We start from the raw sequence: 17,337 nt of genomic DNA, 5'->3' as shown, positions 1-17,337 counted from the left end.
TGTGTGTGTGTTTGTGTGTGTGTGTGTGCGTGTGTGTGTGTTTGTGCGTGTGTGTGTGTGTGTGTGTGTGTGTGTGCATTTTTAATTGCTAATGTTTCTGAACTACTCCTACTATCGGTAAAATGCAGGCGTTACTATCGTTACAATTCTTCAGCTACATCACCTGCTGCCTTTATTGGTGGTAGCAGTGTTTCTATATTTATAGCACTTGTAGGTAATGAAACAATCAGACTAGCTTGTTTATATTGCTATCAATGTTGCTGCTGATATTTCACATTTGTGTGAACTGGCCAGCTTGCATCTTACTCCTAAACTTATTTTTTCATGTCTACAGAGTCATTCAACCTGAAATCAAACGCTACCGCCTTAGCAAAAATAAAGGAGGCGTTGAATAATATATCCTTTATATAATTATTCAAAATTAAACACGGAATATTCTCAACTGAAATGGTTTTAATTATAGATCTGCTAGATCATAGCTGTCCGGGGGTTAAAAAGCACAAACTAAATTTAACGTGAACATTTGGGATCAGCAATTGTATTTTATCCTGAGCGGTAAAAACACTAAATTTTACTTTGTATAATTAAAATTTGCCCTGAATGGTTATTTTGTTACTTTCGTTCGTGGAAAAACGCTGAATCCCAAATAAAAATCTCAACGGGTATTAATGATAATAATTTGTCACTTGGATAGGCAACATATCTACGTTGGGTGGGCAAATGCTTGTGAATTTACTCATTATGTGTACATTGTATAATTTCACCACCACCCTCCCCATGGGACTGACAACCTCAATCTGCTCCGGCAGGATTAAAATTCATGACGAAGAGACAGAAAACTAAAGACGTACCAAGGTATTTGGTTGAGAATTTTACCATTTCTGCCATTACAAGTCATCATAATGTCCCTACAGATGTTTAACATTTATAAATCACCATAATCACAATTATTTCTAATACATGCACCATTTTATACATACATTATGGGGTAGATTATGGATAGATCAAAGGACTGCAGTAGTTAACTGACAGTAATTTTAATGATGTATGGAGAAGGTAAGATAAAATGGATCCCCCGCTGAACTAATAATTGCATTGCTTTTGTCTCGAACTTTGCAAACACTACTAGTTTCCGTAATGTGCTAGAGGATTTGTTGGAACAAACCATAACATCTGGCTCAAGAGAGGGTTAATGGAGCTGCAAGAACGAGCACTGAGAATGTTAGAAACATATAGCCCAGAGTTGCAACTCAACAAAGTTCGCGATTCTGTGGGAGTTTTGCTGCCTACATCGGTTGGTGGCCTCAGGCATCGTTGTTGGCATGATAGAAAGGGCCGACACACCTACAGAGTTGCTCCATCACCAGATGAAATATTGGCTCCATCATTTGAAGACAGTGTACAGCAGCACCCTCAGAACATGAGTGTTTACCCTAATTGGAAAAATAAGCACGAAGTTACATACTTTGCAGAAAATATAGACTATAAAGCTCTTCTTAGCACGAAAGCGGTACTAAATTCATTGATTCGAGAATAACGATCATCGACTTATTCAAAGCCATACCTAATAAGCATAATAAAAGTCCAGGCAATTTTTCAGCAAGCACAGCAAAATATCATCGACCAGAGGTCAAAGGAGGCTCTTGTCCATATGATGGCCTTCTTGCACCCAGCAAATTTCATCGAAAATTTACCGAGGGGTTCCGGAAAAAAGCTACACATCTTCAATATCTTAAATTTTGTATATGTTCTGCAACTTTACTTGCGTTTTATTCAGGTTAAGTGATTATTTCGGCAATGTTTACCGTCAAACTACTTTCGTTGTCAATAAAAATATGGTAATCTATTATATTTAACGTTTTACGAGAGATCTATGGTTAGATTATCGGAGCTGATGGTATTCTAAGGGGAACATATTGGCAATTTGATCTCTTCGTTTTGCTATAATCTTATTCCCTCTTTCCACTTACATCTATGGAGCCTATTAATTTGCACAAAACTCCATTCTATATACTAAACACATAATAAACACTTTTGGTATAATTAATATTAGTATTCATATTATGGTATTTTTATGTACCACCGTTACCATAATATTACTCCCTGGTACTAAGAATAGATAATATACACCGATGCATATGTCAGTACATTTACATAAGGGCAATACATAAAATCAAATATGTGCGTATGTGTTTGCGTATACATATATGTATGCATGTATGTATGTATTTATGTATGTATGTATGTATGCATGTAGGTAGGTATGTATGCATGTATGTATGTATGTGTGTATGTATGAATGAATGAATGTATGTGTGTGTATGGCATAAAATTAGAGCTTAAGCACTGTAAAACTATATCCAGTGAATGTAAGACCTCAATTATTAATATGTCGTTAATATCCGCATATTACTGCTTCAATGCAATAATCGTAAAGGGAATGAGTTTCCATATATATTAATATATATGCAGCTTATATGCACAGGAACATAACTACAACAGTGATCATAGATTTCACACAGAAACTGAATGCTTTTATAAGGAAATTATGAAATATCTGTGAAACGTATTCCATTCTCTCTCTCACTCTCTCTTTCACTCTCTCTCTCTCTCTCTCTCTCTCTCTCTATATATATATATATATATATACACATATATATATATATATATATATATATATATATATATATATATATATATATATATATATATATATATATATATATATATATAGAGAGAGAGAGAGAGAGAGAGAGAGAAAGAGATGTATGTGTATGTATGTATGTATGTATGTATGTATATGTTCTTTCTCTTTCTAATTTAGATTAAGTTTTGACCGACCGCTTACTTGGTAGCAAGGTTGTGAAAGAAAGCATCTTGTTTTATTCATCATCCTTTAAATCTTAAGAGTGTCTGGCAGGATTTTTTAGTCCCAGATATCATGACCTTTTGAAGTGTATGAATTAAGGACTTACGTTTTCTGTCCAGAACCCAAGTTCAGCCATATTTCAATCCAGACGTGTTATTATGTATCTTGTTACTACAATGATAATAGGTATGAAGCTGAGAGTGCATCTTGGCTACTAGACATAAACTTCTTATCTGTGGTTCATCGATGTGCTCTTTTTGTTGTATATTTCTAAGTGCATTGTTGCCCAGAACGCAGTCGGTTTTCAAAACAGAACATATTTTTTCCTTGTGGTACCACACAACAATATCCAGTCAGTTTTAATTTTTAAGTTCCACCAATATTCTTCTAACCCATCGGTCTCAATATGGTCAACTTCGTCTGCAGCTGTTTTCTTTTTTATCATCCTGCTCCAGACTGTTCTGGCCACTGTATCATGCCTCATGGGAAGATAATATCTGAAAGACATTCTCTCATAGTTGGCAATAATATGGTTGATATCTTCAGTCTTGTTCTTGCATAGCCTACACTTGTCTGTCAATGTTTTCTGCGTTTTATGCTGTAAGCACTTGGTGGAGGTCTCTTATTCTTGAATTGTATGGAGGTAAACTTCAAAGTGGTAATGTCATAAAGTTGTCCGTACTCCATGCTAAGCTTCTAGTCCATTTATTTTTTTATTTTATTCTTCTGAATAGATTTTAACAATGCTCCTTGGAGAGATCACTTCATCAGCGCTTATTTCATACCTACCGTCAAGTTCATTGGCTATCCTAATTATATTGTTTCCTTCATGTTCACAAACCTGGACAACATAATTACTGGTCCCTTTCTTCTGTTGCAGATGTTGCTTCAGGGTCACAATCTGTGCATCATATGACATCAGTACAGATTTAAACCACGATCACTACCCTTGTGTGGGATGTATTTCCTGACTACATCTCCATTAATGTTGACGTATCCTGTAATACTCTTTTCTACTCTAGGCACAAGGCTCAAAGTTTTGGGGGAGGGTGCCAGTCGATTAGATCGACCCCAATACGCAAATAGTAATTAATTTATCGATTCCGAAGGGATGAAAGGCAAAGTCGACCTCGGCGGAATTGGAACTCAGAACGAAAAGACAGACGAAATACCGCTAAGCATTTCACCCGGCGTACCAACGTTTCTGCCAGCTCACCGCCTTCGTATCATGTAATACTGAGTAGTTTACGAGTTAGAATGTTTATCTCACTGAGTTCTTGTAGTGACCAGTTCAGGATAAACTTTGCAGTGAGGACAGATACTGCAAAGGTGTTGTCAGCAATATGCTTGCTGTAGGCTGAGAGATTTGAGGACTATGCTCCTTTTACTATATTGAGGTATTCATTCTTATGTATGTATGTATGTATGTATGTGCGTATGTATGTATGTCATTATTCAGTTTTATTTCAATATTTCTTGCCAATGAAGGAGCTGGTTTCTAACCTAGATTCAAGGCACCTTCGTTGACATTTCCACATCAGCAGGGTGTTTTTTGTATATATGTATGTACATGTGCAGATTTATGTTTTGTTTTATGTATGTACATGTGCAGATTTATGTTTTGTTTTATGTATGTACATGTGCAGATTTATGTTTTGTTTTATGTATGTATTCTCAGGCATGTCTGGACATACTCATATATACTTAAATGATAATTTAAGCCTAATTTCTCAAGATTGGTATTTAGGCAGTGTATTACATTTCCCAGTGCCCCAATGATTATAGGTATAAACGTGGCTTTGTAATATGTATAGAATTGCTGTAGATTCCTCAATAGTTCAGCGTGGTTTATTTTTATTTTTCTGATGTATGCATGTATGTATGAATATATATGTATGTATTTATCTATGTGTGTATATATATATATATATATATATATATATATATATATATATATATATATATATATATATATATATATATGTGTGTGTGTGTGTGTGTGTGTGTGTGTGTGTGTGTGTGTGTGTGTAATATTATAGAAAATACATTCAGACGTTATTTCAGTTCGTAACGTGGAGGAACGCAAAATATATTTCTCGCTGTTACCACCATTGCTTAAAATGCATTCACGGATTAGCATTTAGGACTGTTTCTTGTTTCACAGCAAACATAAGTTGATTATTATTTTTTTTTTTTTTTTTTTTTTTTTTGTATTTTGTATCTATGCGTATGCTTTTTGAAGTGTTTGAGGTATGAAAATATCTTTACGGGTAAAGTCACTAAGTATTGCGTCTATGTCATTTTCAATTGCATGCTGTGTGATAAACATAATGGTTTTTGTTTTTAATTTACAGATATGACCAGATACAACAGATCGTATTTATGGAAGAAGGTCAAGCACGTTTATATGATTTAAAGCCAGTCTCTTGTCAAAATGTTCATATTATATCACCTAATAATAAATCGTACGTAAGCAGTTATTGCAGTGCTAATTCACAGGAATTTCCCATTTCTGCTGAACAAAACGTAATGAAACCGTCTTATATTGATCAGAGTCAGACAGTCTTTCCTCGATCTGAGCTAAAAAAAAAACTGTCCAACAGTTTAGCTTCTGGTTTGAATGAAAGCTTATATAGTAGCAGCGATAGTTATATTTTCCATAGTAACAATTCTCTGAAAGAGACGACATATTCAGAATTTGAGCCGAGAAGACGCAGGACTGCATCATTATCAAATATTGAATATGAAAGGAGAATGGATTGTCGTAAAAATCAAAAAAGGTAAATATATAAGTATATTGAAATTATTATACAAAAATGACTAATGACTTTAGAGTGAAGTATATATTTTTTCATGAAAAAAATAATTACGCTTTTTCTGCATACTAAACTCATATGTAGTGTTTACAAGAGTTGCTAATAAGGATGGTAGTTCAAGATCTAAGCTTCCAGCTAACCATGGTCATCTGAGGACTAATGGTATTAGAATGGAATATTTATATGTATCAGCATGACAAATTACAAATAAAACTCACACCGAATGCTGCAATCTTAACTCGAATGTAGTATTTATAAAGGTTACTAGTGAGGATTGTAGTTCGGGATGTAAGCTTCCAGCAAACTGGACATGATATTATTTCGGTCAGCAGTTGAAGCTATTTAACTTCCCGTGAGTTTTTATTTTCAATTAATGTCCAATTCATAGTTTTGCCTCTTAAAATATTGGTTCTATATGACTTGTCAATCAGAATGAGAAAAACTATCTTAGCCCTGATAATATTGAATTAAGAATATAAAGAAGTTACTCTACTGCTTTACCATTTATACCACCAGTGCCCAATTATAGTATATCGGTTTTCCGGAATTATTCCTGACAAACAGAAATAGTTAATGTAAGTTAAGCCGTTCTGCTTCTGCTTTTCCTACATTTCCTCTATGAAATACATTACCTTTTTACATATGTTTTAAGGCTTTGTAACGCTTTCTGGAAAATCAAAATACTCCAATTTCATATTTGTCTCTTCGGTAAAACTATTGTTCCTTATGTCAAATGAAATGATTCTCAGTAGCTGAAATATTGATTATTTCTTCAAGCAGTACATCTTTAGGAAAGAAAAAAAGGTATTAGGGTATGTTTGACACATTATGAATGGAATGCGAAACAAATGCATAAAAATGGCTACAGATTCAATAGAGCCTTGGGAATCCCCCAAAGTCACCTCTTTTCTGAATAGAAGAAAGAAAATATAATGGTCAAACGTTCATACCTTTTTTGGAAGTTGGTAGTGACTTATCTTTTATCTTTTACTTGCTTCAGTCATTAGACTTCGGCCATGCTGGAGCACCACATTGAAGGGTTTTAGTCGGACAAATCAACTCCAGGAGTTTTATTTAAAAGCCTTGTAATTATTTTATGGGCCTTTTTTTGCCGAACCGATACGTTATGGGATCGCAAATACACCAACACCAGTGTATTTTGTCCACCACCCACAACCGGTGGTGGTGGACAAACACAGACATAAATACAAATGCGCACGCGCGCGACGGGATTCTACGCAGTGGGGCTGAACCCAGAACGATGAATTGAGAAATTAAATTAATTTCGACAGGGAATAAAACAGGGCGGTGATTTGTATCCAAATCTATCTAACGCATGCTCTTTGGCGTTCAATATTTGCTATACTATTCAACATCATGATCTGCTGGTAATTGATTTAAAGACGTGAACAACCTGATATATAGTATCAAATGCACTCAGTTGAAACATTCTCAATAAGAAAATTGTGCTGTCAACCTTAATGCGATCCTGTAATTTTATTTAATAGCGTGAAATATCTTGACATCTTGCCGCTATAATTTTACTGTAAGTTTTGAAATTACAATTAATGGAACCAGTTAATAGCATTAAAGGACAAATATTACTTTTAAAAGCGAATTTAAAACCTGGTAATAATTTATTCAAATTATCGTATTATAAATAAAAATATTAAAGTATGTTTCTATACTATATGCAATATTTTTACTCTCGTTATTAAAATGTCTGTACTGTATTAAATATTATGCTTGTATGAGGAATTACATTATAATTTATACCTTTGAATATTATACTTCTAGTTGTTGATAACCGGACGCATGCAAGCATGTGTAGCTAAGAACTTCCATCCAAAACCGGATGATAATTTATTCAAATATAAAATAATATGTTTCAACAAGATGCAATGTTTTTTAGCCATTATTAGAGTTTGTACTTTATCTAATATTCTTTTGAGATGAGGAATAATATGATTTACGCCGATGAATATTAAATTTCTTTTCCTGGCCAGCATGTAGCTAAGAATTTCTTTTCTCAACCACAAGACCAACGTAAGCCAATCTACAAAATAGGTACTTAATAGGTACTTAATAGATACAAAATAGGTACCTAATAGGTACAAAATAGGTACAAAATAGGTACAAAATAGTTACTTAAGCAAATTAGTTTGGGATTTAAAAAGCGTGAATTTTTAGGCCCAATAAGTGTAGTGATGATAGGAAAGGGCAAACGTTGACACACTAAATCTGTCTTCAATAACACAACGCTTAAATTACCTTACATGATTACCACACTAACACAACACACACATACACACACACACACGCACACATCTATCAGTGATTTAAGTCCTCATGCCAAAATCACTTATTTACATACACATAGATACGCACATGTCTGCCTATTTCACACAAAATATATGCACACGCTCCTGAAAACATATATAACAGATTATACCTTCATACAATTTATATTACCTCCTTTTGTGAACTCTTGATACTGAACACAACTGTCTCATAAAATTTTAGACTTCTCATAACCGCATGTGGATTAACGGGTCTCTTATTTCATCTATTATTCCCCCCCCCCACTCTCTCTTTCCAATGAATGAAAGATAAGTCCAAAAATCAAACATTTTTCTCTATCACAAATTCGACATCAAACCAATAGAATATTTTATCTGATGTGATGTGTTGTTCTTATTCCATGGATACGTCTTACGCTGCTGTATATCAACGAAAAATAAGACAAAATAAAAAATAGAACTTTGTACTACAGGTTCAGCCTGGAATGTACGTATATTCCCTTGTCACTCTTGCCAATGCAAATACAGTGAATTAGTGATTGGCCAGCAGGAAAACAAGAAGTCAGTGATGCTCCTCTCGGTAGAATACGATATAAAATTAAGAATGATGAAATAGAAATTTGTTTTATATAGTGATACATTTTACATAGTGATGAAACTATATACAGTAGTTAATTAAGTATTGGTGACATTTACCTTTATTTTAAAAAATACGAATCAGTAGTCAAGAAATCCTAAGAATTTCGTAAAATATTAAACTTTTCTGTGTTTTCGAAATGCTGGGCTTACTGTAAAATTCAAAAGTTATCAAATATACAAGGCTTCCATTTCAGATGAAATATTTTAGTATCTTAGAGAATTTAGAATTAAACTAAATATTTGTTAACTAGTTACTTAACAGATTTAAGCAAATGATAAAAAGCTGCGGAAAAATTCAGAGGTCCCTTTATAAAGCATCTACATGGGTTTTCTTAGAGAAGCTTCATTGGTCTGCATTACAGTTAGGTTTTTCTACTTAGATGAAACCCAAGAATGGTTCCAAAAATCTTTATTTCTGTTTCTGAGAACTAAAAGAAGGATTGCATGTACATTTACGTGTTGTACACCATTTCGCAGCAAAGCACAGCAATGAAACGCTGTTATATGGACTGATAGTGCTAGGATGTTTAATTTCTAGCTTATATAGTTTCTAATAAATAAAACAAAATAAATATCGGTTGTTAGAATTGCTCGAAAAGTCTGGAATACACGAAGAATGGTGAGAAAATTAAATATTCGGTAATTTGCTCCACAAATTTTAAAGAATTTAAATAAATATAAAAGACGCAAAACATTATGAGCAAACAAACAAGATTTCTCATTATATGGTATCTAGGAGATATTTGTCAAGAACACAAGCAATGACAACAATTTCTAAATTATATTAATGAAATTAAATGAAAAGTCCCACATGAAAATGGAGGAAAACATATCTTACTTCTCTTGAAAGTAAAATATTTTTTCCGTCATAGATCGCAGTTAAACGCTATTCAATGCTTTCATCAGTAACGTTATTAAATATATTACTGAAAGTGTGTTTTTACAATATATTCCGAATAATTAAAACTTGTCTAATTTCTGATAAAGGACATTAGAACAATGCAAACGGTTGGAAATAATGGATACTGATTGCAAAGAAAATATAACGAGTCTTAAATAAATTTTAGCTACAGATTTGTTGGACAGAAAAAGCTTAGTCACCGACAATATATCATGATAAGTTTGTGTGAGAATGAAATCAGTTGCTTTCAGGTCAAAAGCAGGAGAAATTGTATTAATGAGAATCAGAATTTAGGAAGCTATGATTAACAAACCAAACAGAGTGAATGGGATTATTCTCATACTAATTTATTGAATCGTGACGTATAAGGTATTAGTACCGAAAATAATGCTAAAGTCCTTACTAAGAGCAGAAAACAAATAGATTCCGACAAACTAGAATTACTCCGGCAACAATCACATGAATTGCGAATTATTCTAAATAGCATTTGGCTTTTATTAACAAGCAAAGCATGTGTTCATGACTCCATAATCTGATTCATATCACAGCTTCGAATTTCTGTTTGTATATTTCAATTTAATGATAGAGTCGAATATATCTTAGTTTTTCATTCTATTCCCTTGTCCAAATACCAGAAAGTTTATTCTCTGTTGTTCTTGGAAGCTGCAACACAATTATTATCTCGACGTAAGCATCATCTAAGGCATATTCTTATAAAATAGAAATGAAATATCCATACACATGTTAAATAGTGGTCGATGGATATTGTTTAGTCTAAAATATTCAAAAGAGATGGATTTCTTATGTTTCCATGGAGAATATGTTAAACTGTATAGCGATCCATTACTAGATTTACTGTTATAGTCAACGTTTTATGCTATTATTAAATTTTGCAATGCATTTATACCATCGTAACTATGGCGATACAGCTACAGAAATATTTTGTTAACTGTTCCCTTTTTTCTGATGCCTTCTCCGCCATATGGCTAAAATCTGTTTCATCAGATTTATCCAATATAAGGTCAAAGTTCATATCCCCCTTTATTTATTTCAGAGCGGAGCATTGAGATAAACTATAAATATTTCAAGAGGAAATTTCATTAAATTTATTTTCGTCGTATCAGTAGCGATTAAATAATTAGGAGCATCTGAATGCCACAATATTGATAGGTATTAATGTCCCAACATTTCGTTGTCCCCGCTCCTTGTCAAAAAAGTGACTGTCAATGCGTGCTACAATTACTGTTCTGTACAGAGTAAACTCCTGACAAACATAGATCACAACCTGGTTTCTATTCCAAGTCGAAAGTATTCAATTTCTTCAAATACCATTTAGAAGAAATGTACGATACACCCGCCTTACAGAACCACATAGCGATAGAATCCGGCTCCAAAGTGCAAAAGAAACAGATATTAAACAAAGCTTCCAAATGATCAATATATCCATATTATCATATTAAAGTTATTACATAACTGAAACTTAGAGTATTCAGTTACAGAAATGAAATTTTGTTATAGTCAACATATTTCAATGAGATCTTTTTTATTATTTCCAGATCAAGAATATCAGCATTCTTTGACAAATTTCAACGAAAAAAGAAGCCATCAATACTTGCGAATGATGTAGATGTACCAACTCACTTCAGAGTAATTGGACGCATATTAGAGATGTGTTTAGATGGTACTCGCATCATTGAGTTGACACAGCCACCTCATGGCCTTTGCGGTATTTACATGACACGTGTTAAACACAATCTTGGCTATAGTAAGTTATAAATTGTATTGTTGATTTTGTGTAATTCTAATTCAATCACAAATGGTAAAAGAGAAAGCATTGTTCTCGTAAATTTAATTAGCATTTAGAAATATTGAAGAATGTTTAAGCTATTACTGAGATTAGCTATTTCGAAATAGGTCTGATTAAAGCGATTATTTTCCACCCTAAATATAGTTGAATGTTAATATTTCTAATAAAGAAAAGCTAGGTAAGTATCTATAACAGATAGGGACGATGCTCAAAATAAGAGCCTAAAGAAAAGAACTTATAGTCGAGATCGAGGGTGAAACTACAATGTTAAAAACTAAAAGATATCAATAGATTAGAGTGAAGCTGATGATAAGGTTTGAAGTACTACTGGGCGAAGAAATGTTTTGGAAGTTTTTCGGCAAAGGAAGGTTTTCGATCAAATCTTTGTTCTGGATTTAAATCAGATTTTCTGTTAATGAAACAGTACTTCGTGTGTGGGAGGCATTATGGAGTTATAAGGATTTTGGTGTGAAATTGAAGATCTGACAGGGAATATCCGGAATCTAAAATCATTTACAATTTGCTGATCAATAGACATATTCATACAAAAAATGGAAATTGAGACATGCACGCATTGTAAAACGAATCGAATGCTGAACTCACAACTTACGTAACTGAAGATCGCACAACTTATATCAGAAATTCTACTTAAAATCTATGTGCAAATGGTCACTATGCTTGCATTAGAAATCTAGATCCTAGAATAACAGGAAATGATTATATATGTATGTAATATCCTCCATTATTGAAGGAAGAAGATTGAGAATAAGACGGGTAATCACTACATAATTAGAAAGAGGTTTGTTTCAGGTGAAAAATCATAGTCTTTCTATGCATAATTTGAGCAAGCTGCAAAGGCATTTAAGAAAGACGTTCATGAAATTATTGTATAGAAATACAGAGCAAGTAAATGCAAAATGTGCTGGGTATCAACTATCTGGAGGATACAAGATATCCAATAGTTTTCTGATGAGACAGTATCACAAATAATCAGTAACAATACATGTTTTCACAAAAGAACTGTGTACCAAACCATAACAAAATGTGACTTTGTCTTTATTGAACAACACAGTAAAAGAGTGAATTTCGACTAAGATATTCTACAGAACGTTCTAGAAAACAGCTGGCAAAAATATTTCTGGATTCCATTGTTTAAACGAACAAGCGCATTAATATCCATTTTAACAATGCAAAACAAGCAATAAGCGATCAATTTTTATAAATGAGATTAGATTAGATCAAAGCCCTCAAGTAAACTGAAGACGTGTGAGACTAGTAATATTTAATTAAGAGGATGAATGACAAAAAACCTTCTATTCTACCACGAACAACTACAAATGAAATCCACGGCCAGCACAATACTCAAATATTTCATACGAAAATGGTTAATATCCTAAATTGCCACTTTCATACGTTTTCAAACCTGGTGACGAAAATAATTTTCTCGGCTTTCTGGAGCCATCTTTTACATTGCGATTGCTTAAACAACGTATTATATTGGCATGGCATGAATGTGAATATAAAGAATGACTAGGATTTTATGTCTTTGTTACCATAGAGATAAAAAACAAAATGATTAGAAATACTGTATTCAGCAAAGCTGAAAGTTTAATCCAACAGACTAAATACACTATCTACATAAAAACAGAATGGAAATAGTTTGCATTCTAGTTTTTAGAGTAAGATATACGAGTATTCGGAATATTCAAAAATTTTGAAAACACTTTTTCTATAATGTTTGTGTTTAATATAAAATCTTTGTCAGTGTATCTTTGTCATATTTTAATTTTATATTTTTCTCTTCCAGGTATATATGTATCACGATTTAGTGATGGTTATCCTGCTAAAATGTTTGCAGGTCTTTTAGGCATCGGTGATGAAATACTTGAAATCAATGGCATATCCACAGGTTGCATGACTGTAGAAGATGCACATGATATGGTTGCATCAAGTGATAAACTCATACTTCGAGTCTTACCAAATAGAAATACATACAGAACGACTTAATGTGAGACTGTTTCTCCAGAACTGATATTGTAAATACATTGACTTAGTCATGGACACAGAGTATTGGCGAGAGAGAAGAAAAGTGACAATCAACGAGAACGAGCGAAAACAAAAGTCATTGTCAAGAACAATGTATATTTGTTTTTCCTACAATTGCCCTGGGGACGCATTTTTGTATATGTAGCAGAAATATATTCATTGACTAATGTCGTTGTAAATATTCAGCATCATATTTCTCAGGCTGCAACCCAGGAGAATATAAATAAATTTTGTGTATATATACATTATATTTTATTTTTTCGTTTTACAAAATTCACTCAGATGATATAAATCCTGCACAAAATTAGTGATAATTTTCAATATTGGACATTAAATATTATAATATTTAACGTTCTTCTTGCTTGACATTGATGGTCCTATAATATTCAGTAATAAATATTATAAAGCTTTAGCGATTAAATCATTCTCTCTTCCTCTTCCTTTCTTTCTTTCTCCTAAAAATACCCAATATGTAATTATTATGGGGCTTCCAGAAACAAGAAAAGGTAATGAATTGTGAATCATTGTTTTCCCTAATCTGATCGTATTAACCAACCTCAGACCATTGGATATAAAATACATGACAGGCTAAAAAGATCTACATGCGATATACCTCTAAATGTGATCCGTATCTGCCTGCACCTGTCCTATTGACAAAGTGAAGCATTGATGATAAAGGGGTTTATGATTAACATTGGCACTTTAAAATACTATAATGCAGGACCAACAGCATAAAACCATGAAAAATAGTTAAAGAAACTCCATATGAGTATGTTAGCAGTAGACTGGCAGAGCCTTAAGTGCTGGATAGATTACCTCGTGGTAGTTGTTCAAACATTTCGCATCAGGTGTTTAAATCCCACAAAGATCAACTTTTGTTTTCATCCTTTCCAAGGCAATTGATAAACGGAACGGTAAGAACGTAGAAATGGACATCTTGTGGTATTTGTTCCGGTTGTGTGCATTCTGCGTTCACAACTCACCACGGTTTATTTGGGTAATACGTTTATTCCGTCACTTACGAGGGGTGCAGAAAAGTTTCTGGCTTTGAGTAAAAGAAAATACAGGAGGATCAGTTAATCATGATTTTCTTCTCAGATTCACACACTTATTGCAGAGTCCCTCCAATTTTTTTATAAGCCATATAAAAGAACTCAGGAATTTGGGCCTCCAGCCAGACCTTTCCCGATACTCTTAAAGCCAGAAACTTTTCAGCACCCTTTCGTACTTTCACGCCACCACCTGAAACCTTAGGTGCTTCTAGCAGAGATCATTTTGTTACAAGTATTTAGACCAGATCTCCGGGCTGGGAATACCATTGCTGTTCCGTACCCACTGTCTCAAAGGCCCTGTGAAAGATCATGAACACTCCTTACTAAATTATGAAAATAAAAGATTTAAAATATATATAATTCATACAAAGCTATTTCCTAATATATTAAATAAAACGTGACTGATTTTGAAAAAATAGGACACTGGAGTAGATGTTTTACTTTATATTTCTACATTCTACTTCCATCAAAGTTAAATTTGTCTTACATTCATCGTATTTGTACGAGCAAAATACTACTAACACACCCATCCACGTACTAATAAAGTCCTTCTTGCTTTCTGAAACAAATAAAAGCAAAAACAGACACAACCCAGGCATGGCTCTGTGGTTAAGAAGCTCTCTGCAACTAGATGGTTTGTGGTTCAGTCTCAAGACATGGCACCTTCGGCAATTGTCTTCTGTCTGAGCAATGTCTGAGCAATGTCTTGTGGGTTAATTTTATGGAAGGAAATTCTGTGGAAGTCCATTGTATGTGAGCGTATGTGTGTTTATGTGTTGTGGATGTGTATGTCTTTGCGTTCTTGTTTGTCTCCTTCTACGGTTTCAGAATCGTTGTTGGTTTCTTTACACACCCTTAGGCTACCGGTTTGGCCAAAGAGATCGATAAAATAAGGTAACCTTCAATGCAGTGCCCAAATAAAGTCTTCTTCTTCTTTTTCTTCTTCTTCTTCTTCTTCTTCTTCTTCTTCTTCTTCTTCTTCTTCTTCTTCTTCTTCTTAATTGGAGCCTTATACATTTCTTGAATTATCACAATTTAGTTTCAACCTGCTCCAGAAACTATCTCTTGCATTTGGTAGTTTCATAATAACAACAACAACAACAACAACAACAACAGCAGCAGCAGCAACAACAACAATAATAATAATAATATCATCAGTATTATTATTATTATTATTATTATTATTATTATTATTATTATTATTATTATTATTTATTGCCTTTGCACAGCTTCTAACTCTGGAGATATACGACGGTGCCAGCTGTTCACTACCAGTGAACTAAGGTAACACCCCTTATTTTTCGAGCACCATCCGGAGTATTCGAGCGATTCCAAGCAGTGCTGTTTTCTGCAAGTGATCCACCTTTATTGCAGCCCCTTTTTATTTCATGTACTTCTCAAGATTTTTACTCATTGTTCCCAGGGCTCCGATAATTATTGGTACTACTACCACCTTTTTCATTGACCACAACTACTTAACCTCCCAAAGTAACCTATCATATCTAACGTCTTTTCTTTCTTCTTTATCACATACCTTGTTATCAGCTGGGTATGCTATATCTATGATCCAGCATCGTTTGCTTTCTTTCTCAATTAACATATGTCTGGTTTCCTATTCTCTATCACATGGTCGCACTGAATCATAAAATCCCATAGGATCTTTGCATTATCATTTTAGATGATGCCTTCGGGTTTGTGCTCGTAGCACGTTTTTGCTCTCTCAAGTCCATACTTGTTGCAAAGTGTCCAATGGACAATCCTTGCTATATTGTCATGACGTCTCTTATATTCTTTCTGGGCTAGTGGTGTACATTGACTGGTAATATGTCATACGGTTTCACCATTTTGTCTACTGATTCTGCACTTATCACTTCCTGATGTGTTGTCTATTCTGTATTTGATGTAATTTGTTCTTCATTAATGTAATTTGTTCTTTATTATTATTATTATTATTATTATTATTATTATTATTATTATTATTATTATTATTATTATCATTATTATCATTATTGTTGTCATCATCATCATCATCATCATCATCATCATCATCATCATCATCATCATCATCATCATCATCATCACCATCTACTACTACTGCCTGACCGTCGTACTTTGTCCCGTCCCCGTCATACTGCATTGGTGAATATACTCTTTCACTTCTTGTGGACGCGTTCCGCTAGTCAGACGGTTCGTATTCTGTCAACACCCGATGCATGGTAGAGTGTCGTAGCTGATGATGCGCAAATACGGACTGAGACTACCTCTTCAGGGCTTCCTTAACCGTGAACCGGTGTGTTCGACTTCCATCAGATTCATGTTTACCCAGCGAGTCGGCTTTCATCAGATTCGTGTTTACCCAGCTAGTCGACTTTCATCAGCTGCATGTTTACCCAGCTAGTCTCCATCGATCGTAATGAAGACAAACATTTTCTGAATGACTGTTTCTAATACATAAAAGAAGTCAGTTGTGTACAATGCCATGATTTTAATTTTAAAAATATTAATTAATTATAGAGATGCAGTGTAGAGTGATTCTAATCGTCAACATTACGGTAACAACTCTCCACATCGATAAATGGAAATAATCCTTTCTTAATCGACTACTTCTAGTAAAAGAAAATTACCTCGGTGTCACTTTGATGGCATGCACTGCTCTTACACTCAATAATAATAATAATTTGAAAGTTTGGCATGAGACAGCAATTTTGGAGGAGGGGTTAAGTCGATTGCCTCGACCCCAGTACTCAACTGGTACTTATTTTATCGACCCCGAAAGACAAAGTCAACCTCGACAAAATTTGGACTCAGAATGTAAAGACAGACGAAACGTCGCTAAGCATTTTGGCCGCCTTACATAATAATAATAATAATAACATCATAATCCTTTCTGTTAAAGGCACGAGGCCT

The 17,337-nt window shown here is 33.8% G+C and overlaps 1 protein-coding gene across 1 annotated transcript in view; it reads left to right on the top strand.

The window, feature by feature from the left end:
- Positions 1-13,802, top strand: part of LOC106883370 (uncharacterized) — a 232,528-nt gene extending 218,726 nt beyond the window's left edge. Inside the window, exons 7-9 of the mRNA XM_014934362.2 lie at positions 5,224-5,649; positions 11,082-11,290; positions 13,140-13,802. Coding sequence (XP_014789848.1) covers positions 5,224-5,649; positions 11,082-11,290; positions 13,140-13,339 — 835 coding nt within the window. The 3' untranslated portion in view covers positions 13,340-13,802. The remainder of the gene's footprint in view (positions 1-5,223; positions 5,650-11,081; positions 11,291-13,139) is intronic.
- Positions 13,803-17,337: the final 3,535 nt, after the last annotated feature.

Source organism: Octopus bimaculoides, chromosome 2 (assembly GCF_001194135.2).
Source record: "Octopus bimaculoides isolate UCB-OBI-ISO-001 chromosome 2, ASM119413v2, whole genome shotgun sequence".
In the NCBI taxonomy this organism is placed as follows: Eukaryota; Metazoa; Mollusca; class Cephalopoda; order Octopoda; family Octopodidae; genus Octopus; species Octopus bimaculoides.
The sequence above is the reverse complement of the archived record's forward strand: the minus strand, read 5'-3'. Positions and strand labels throughout refer to the sequence as shown.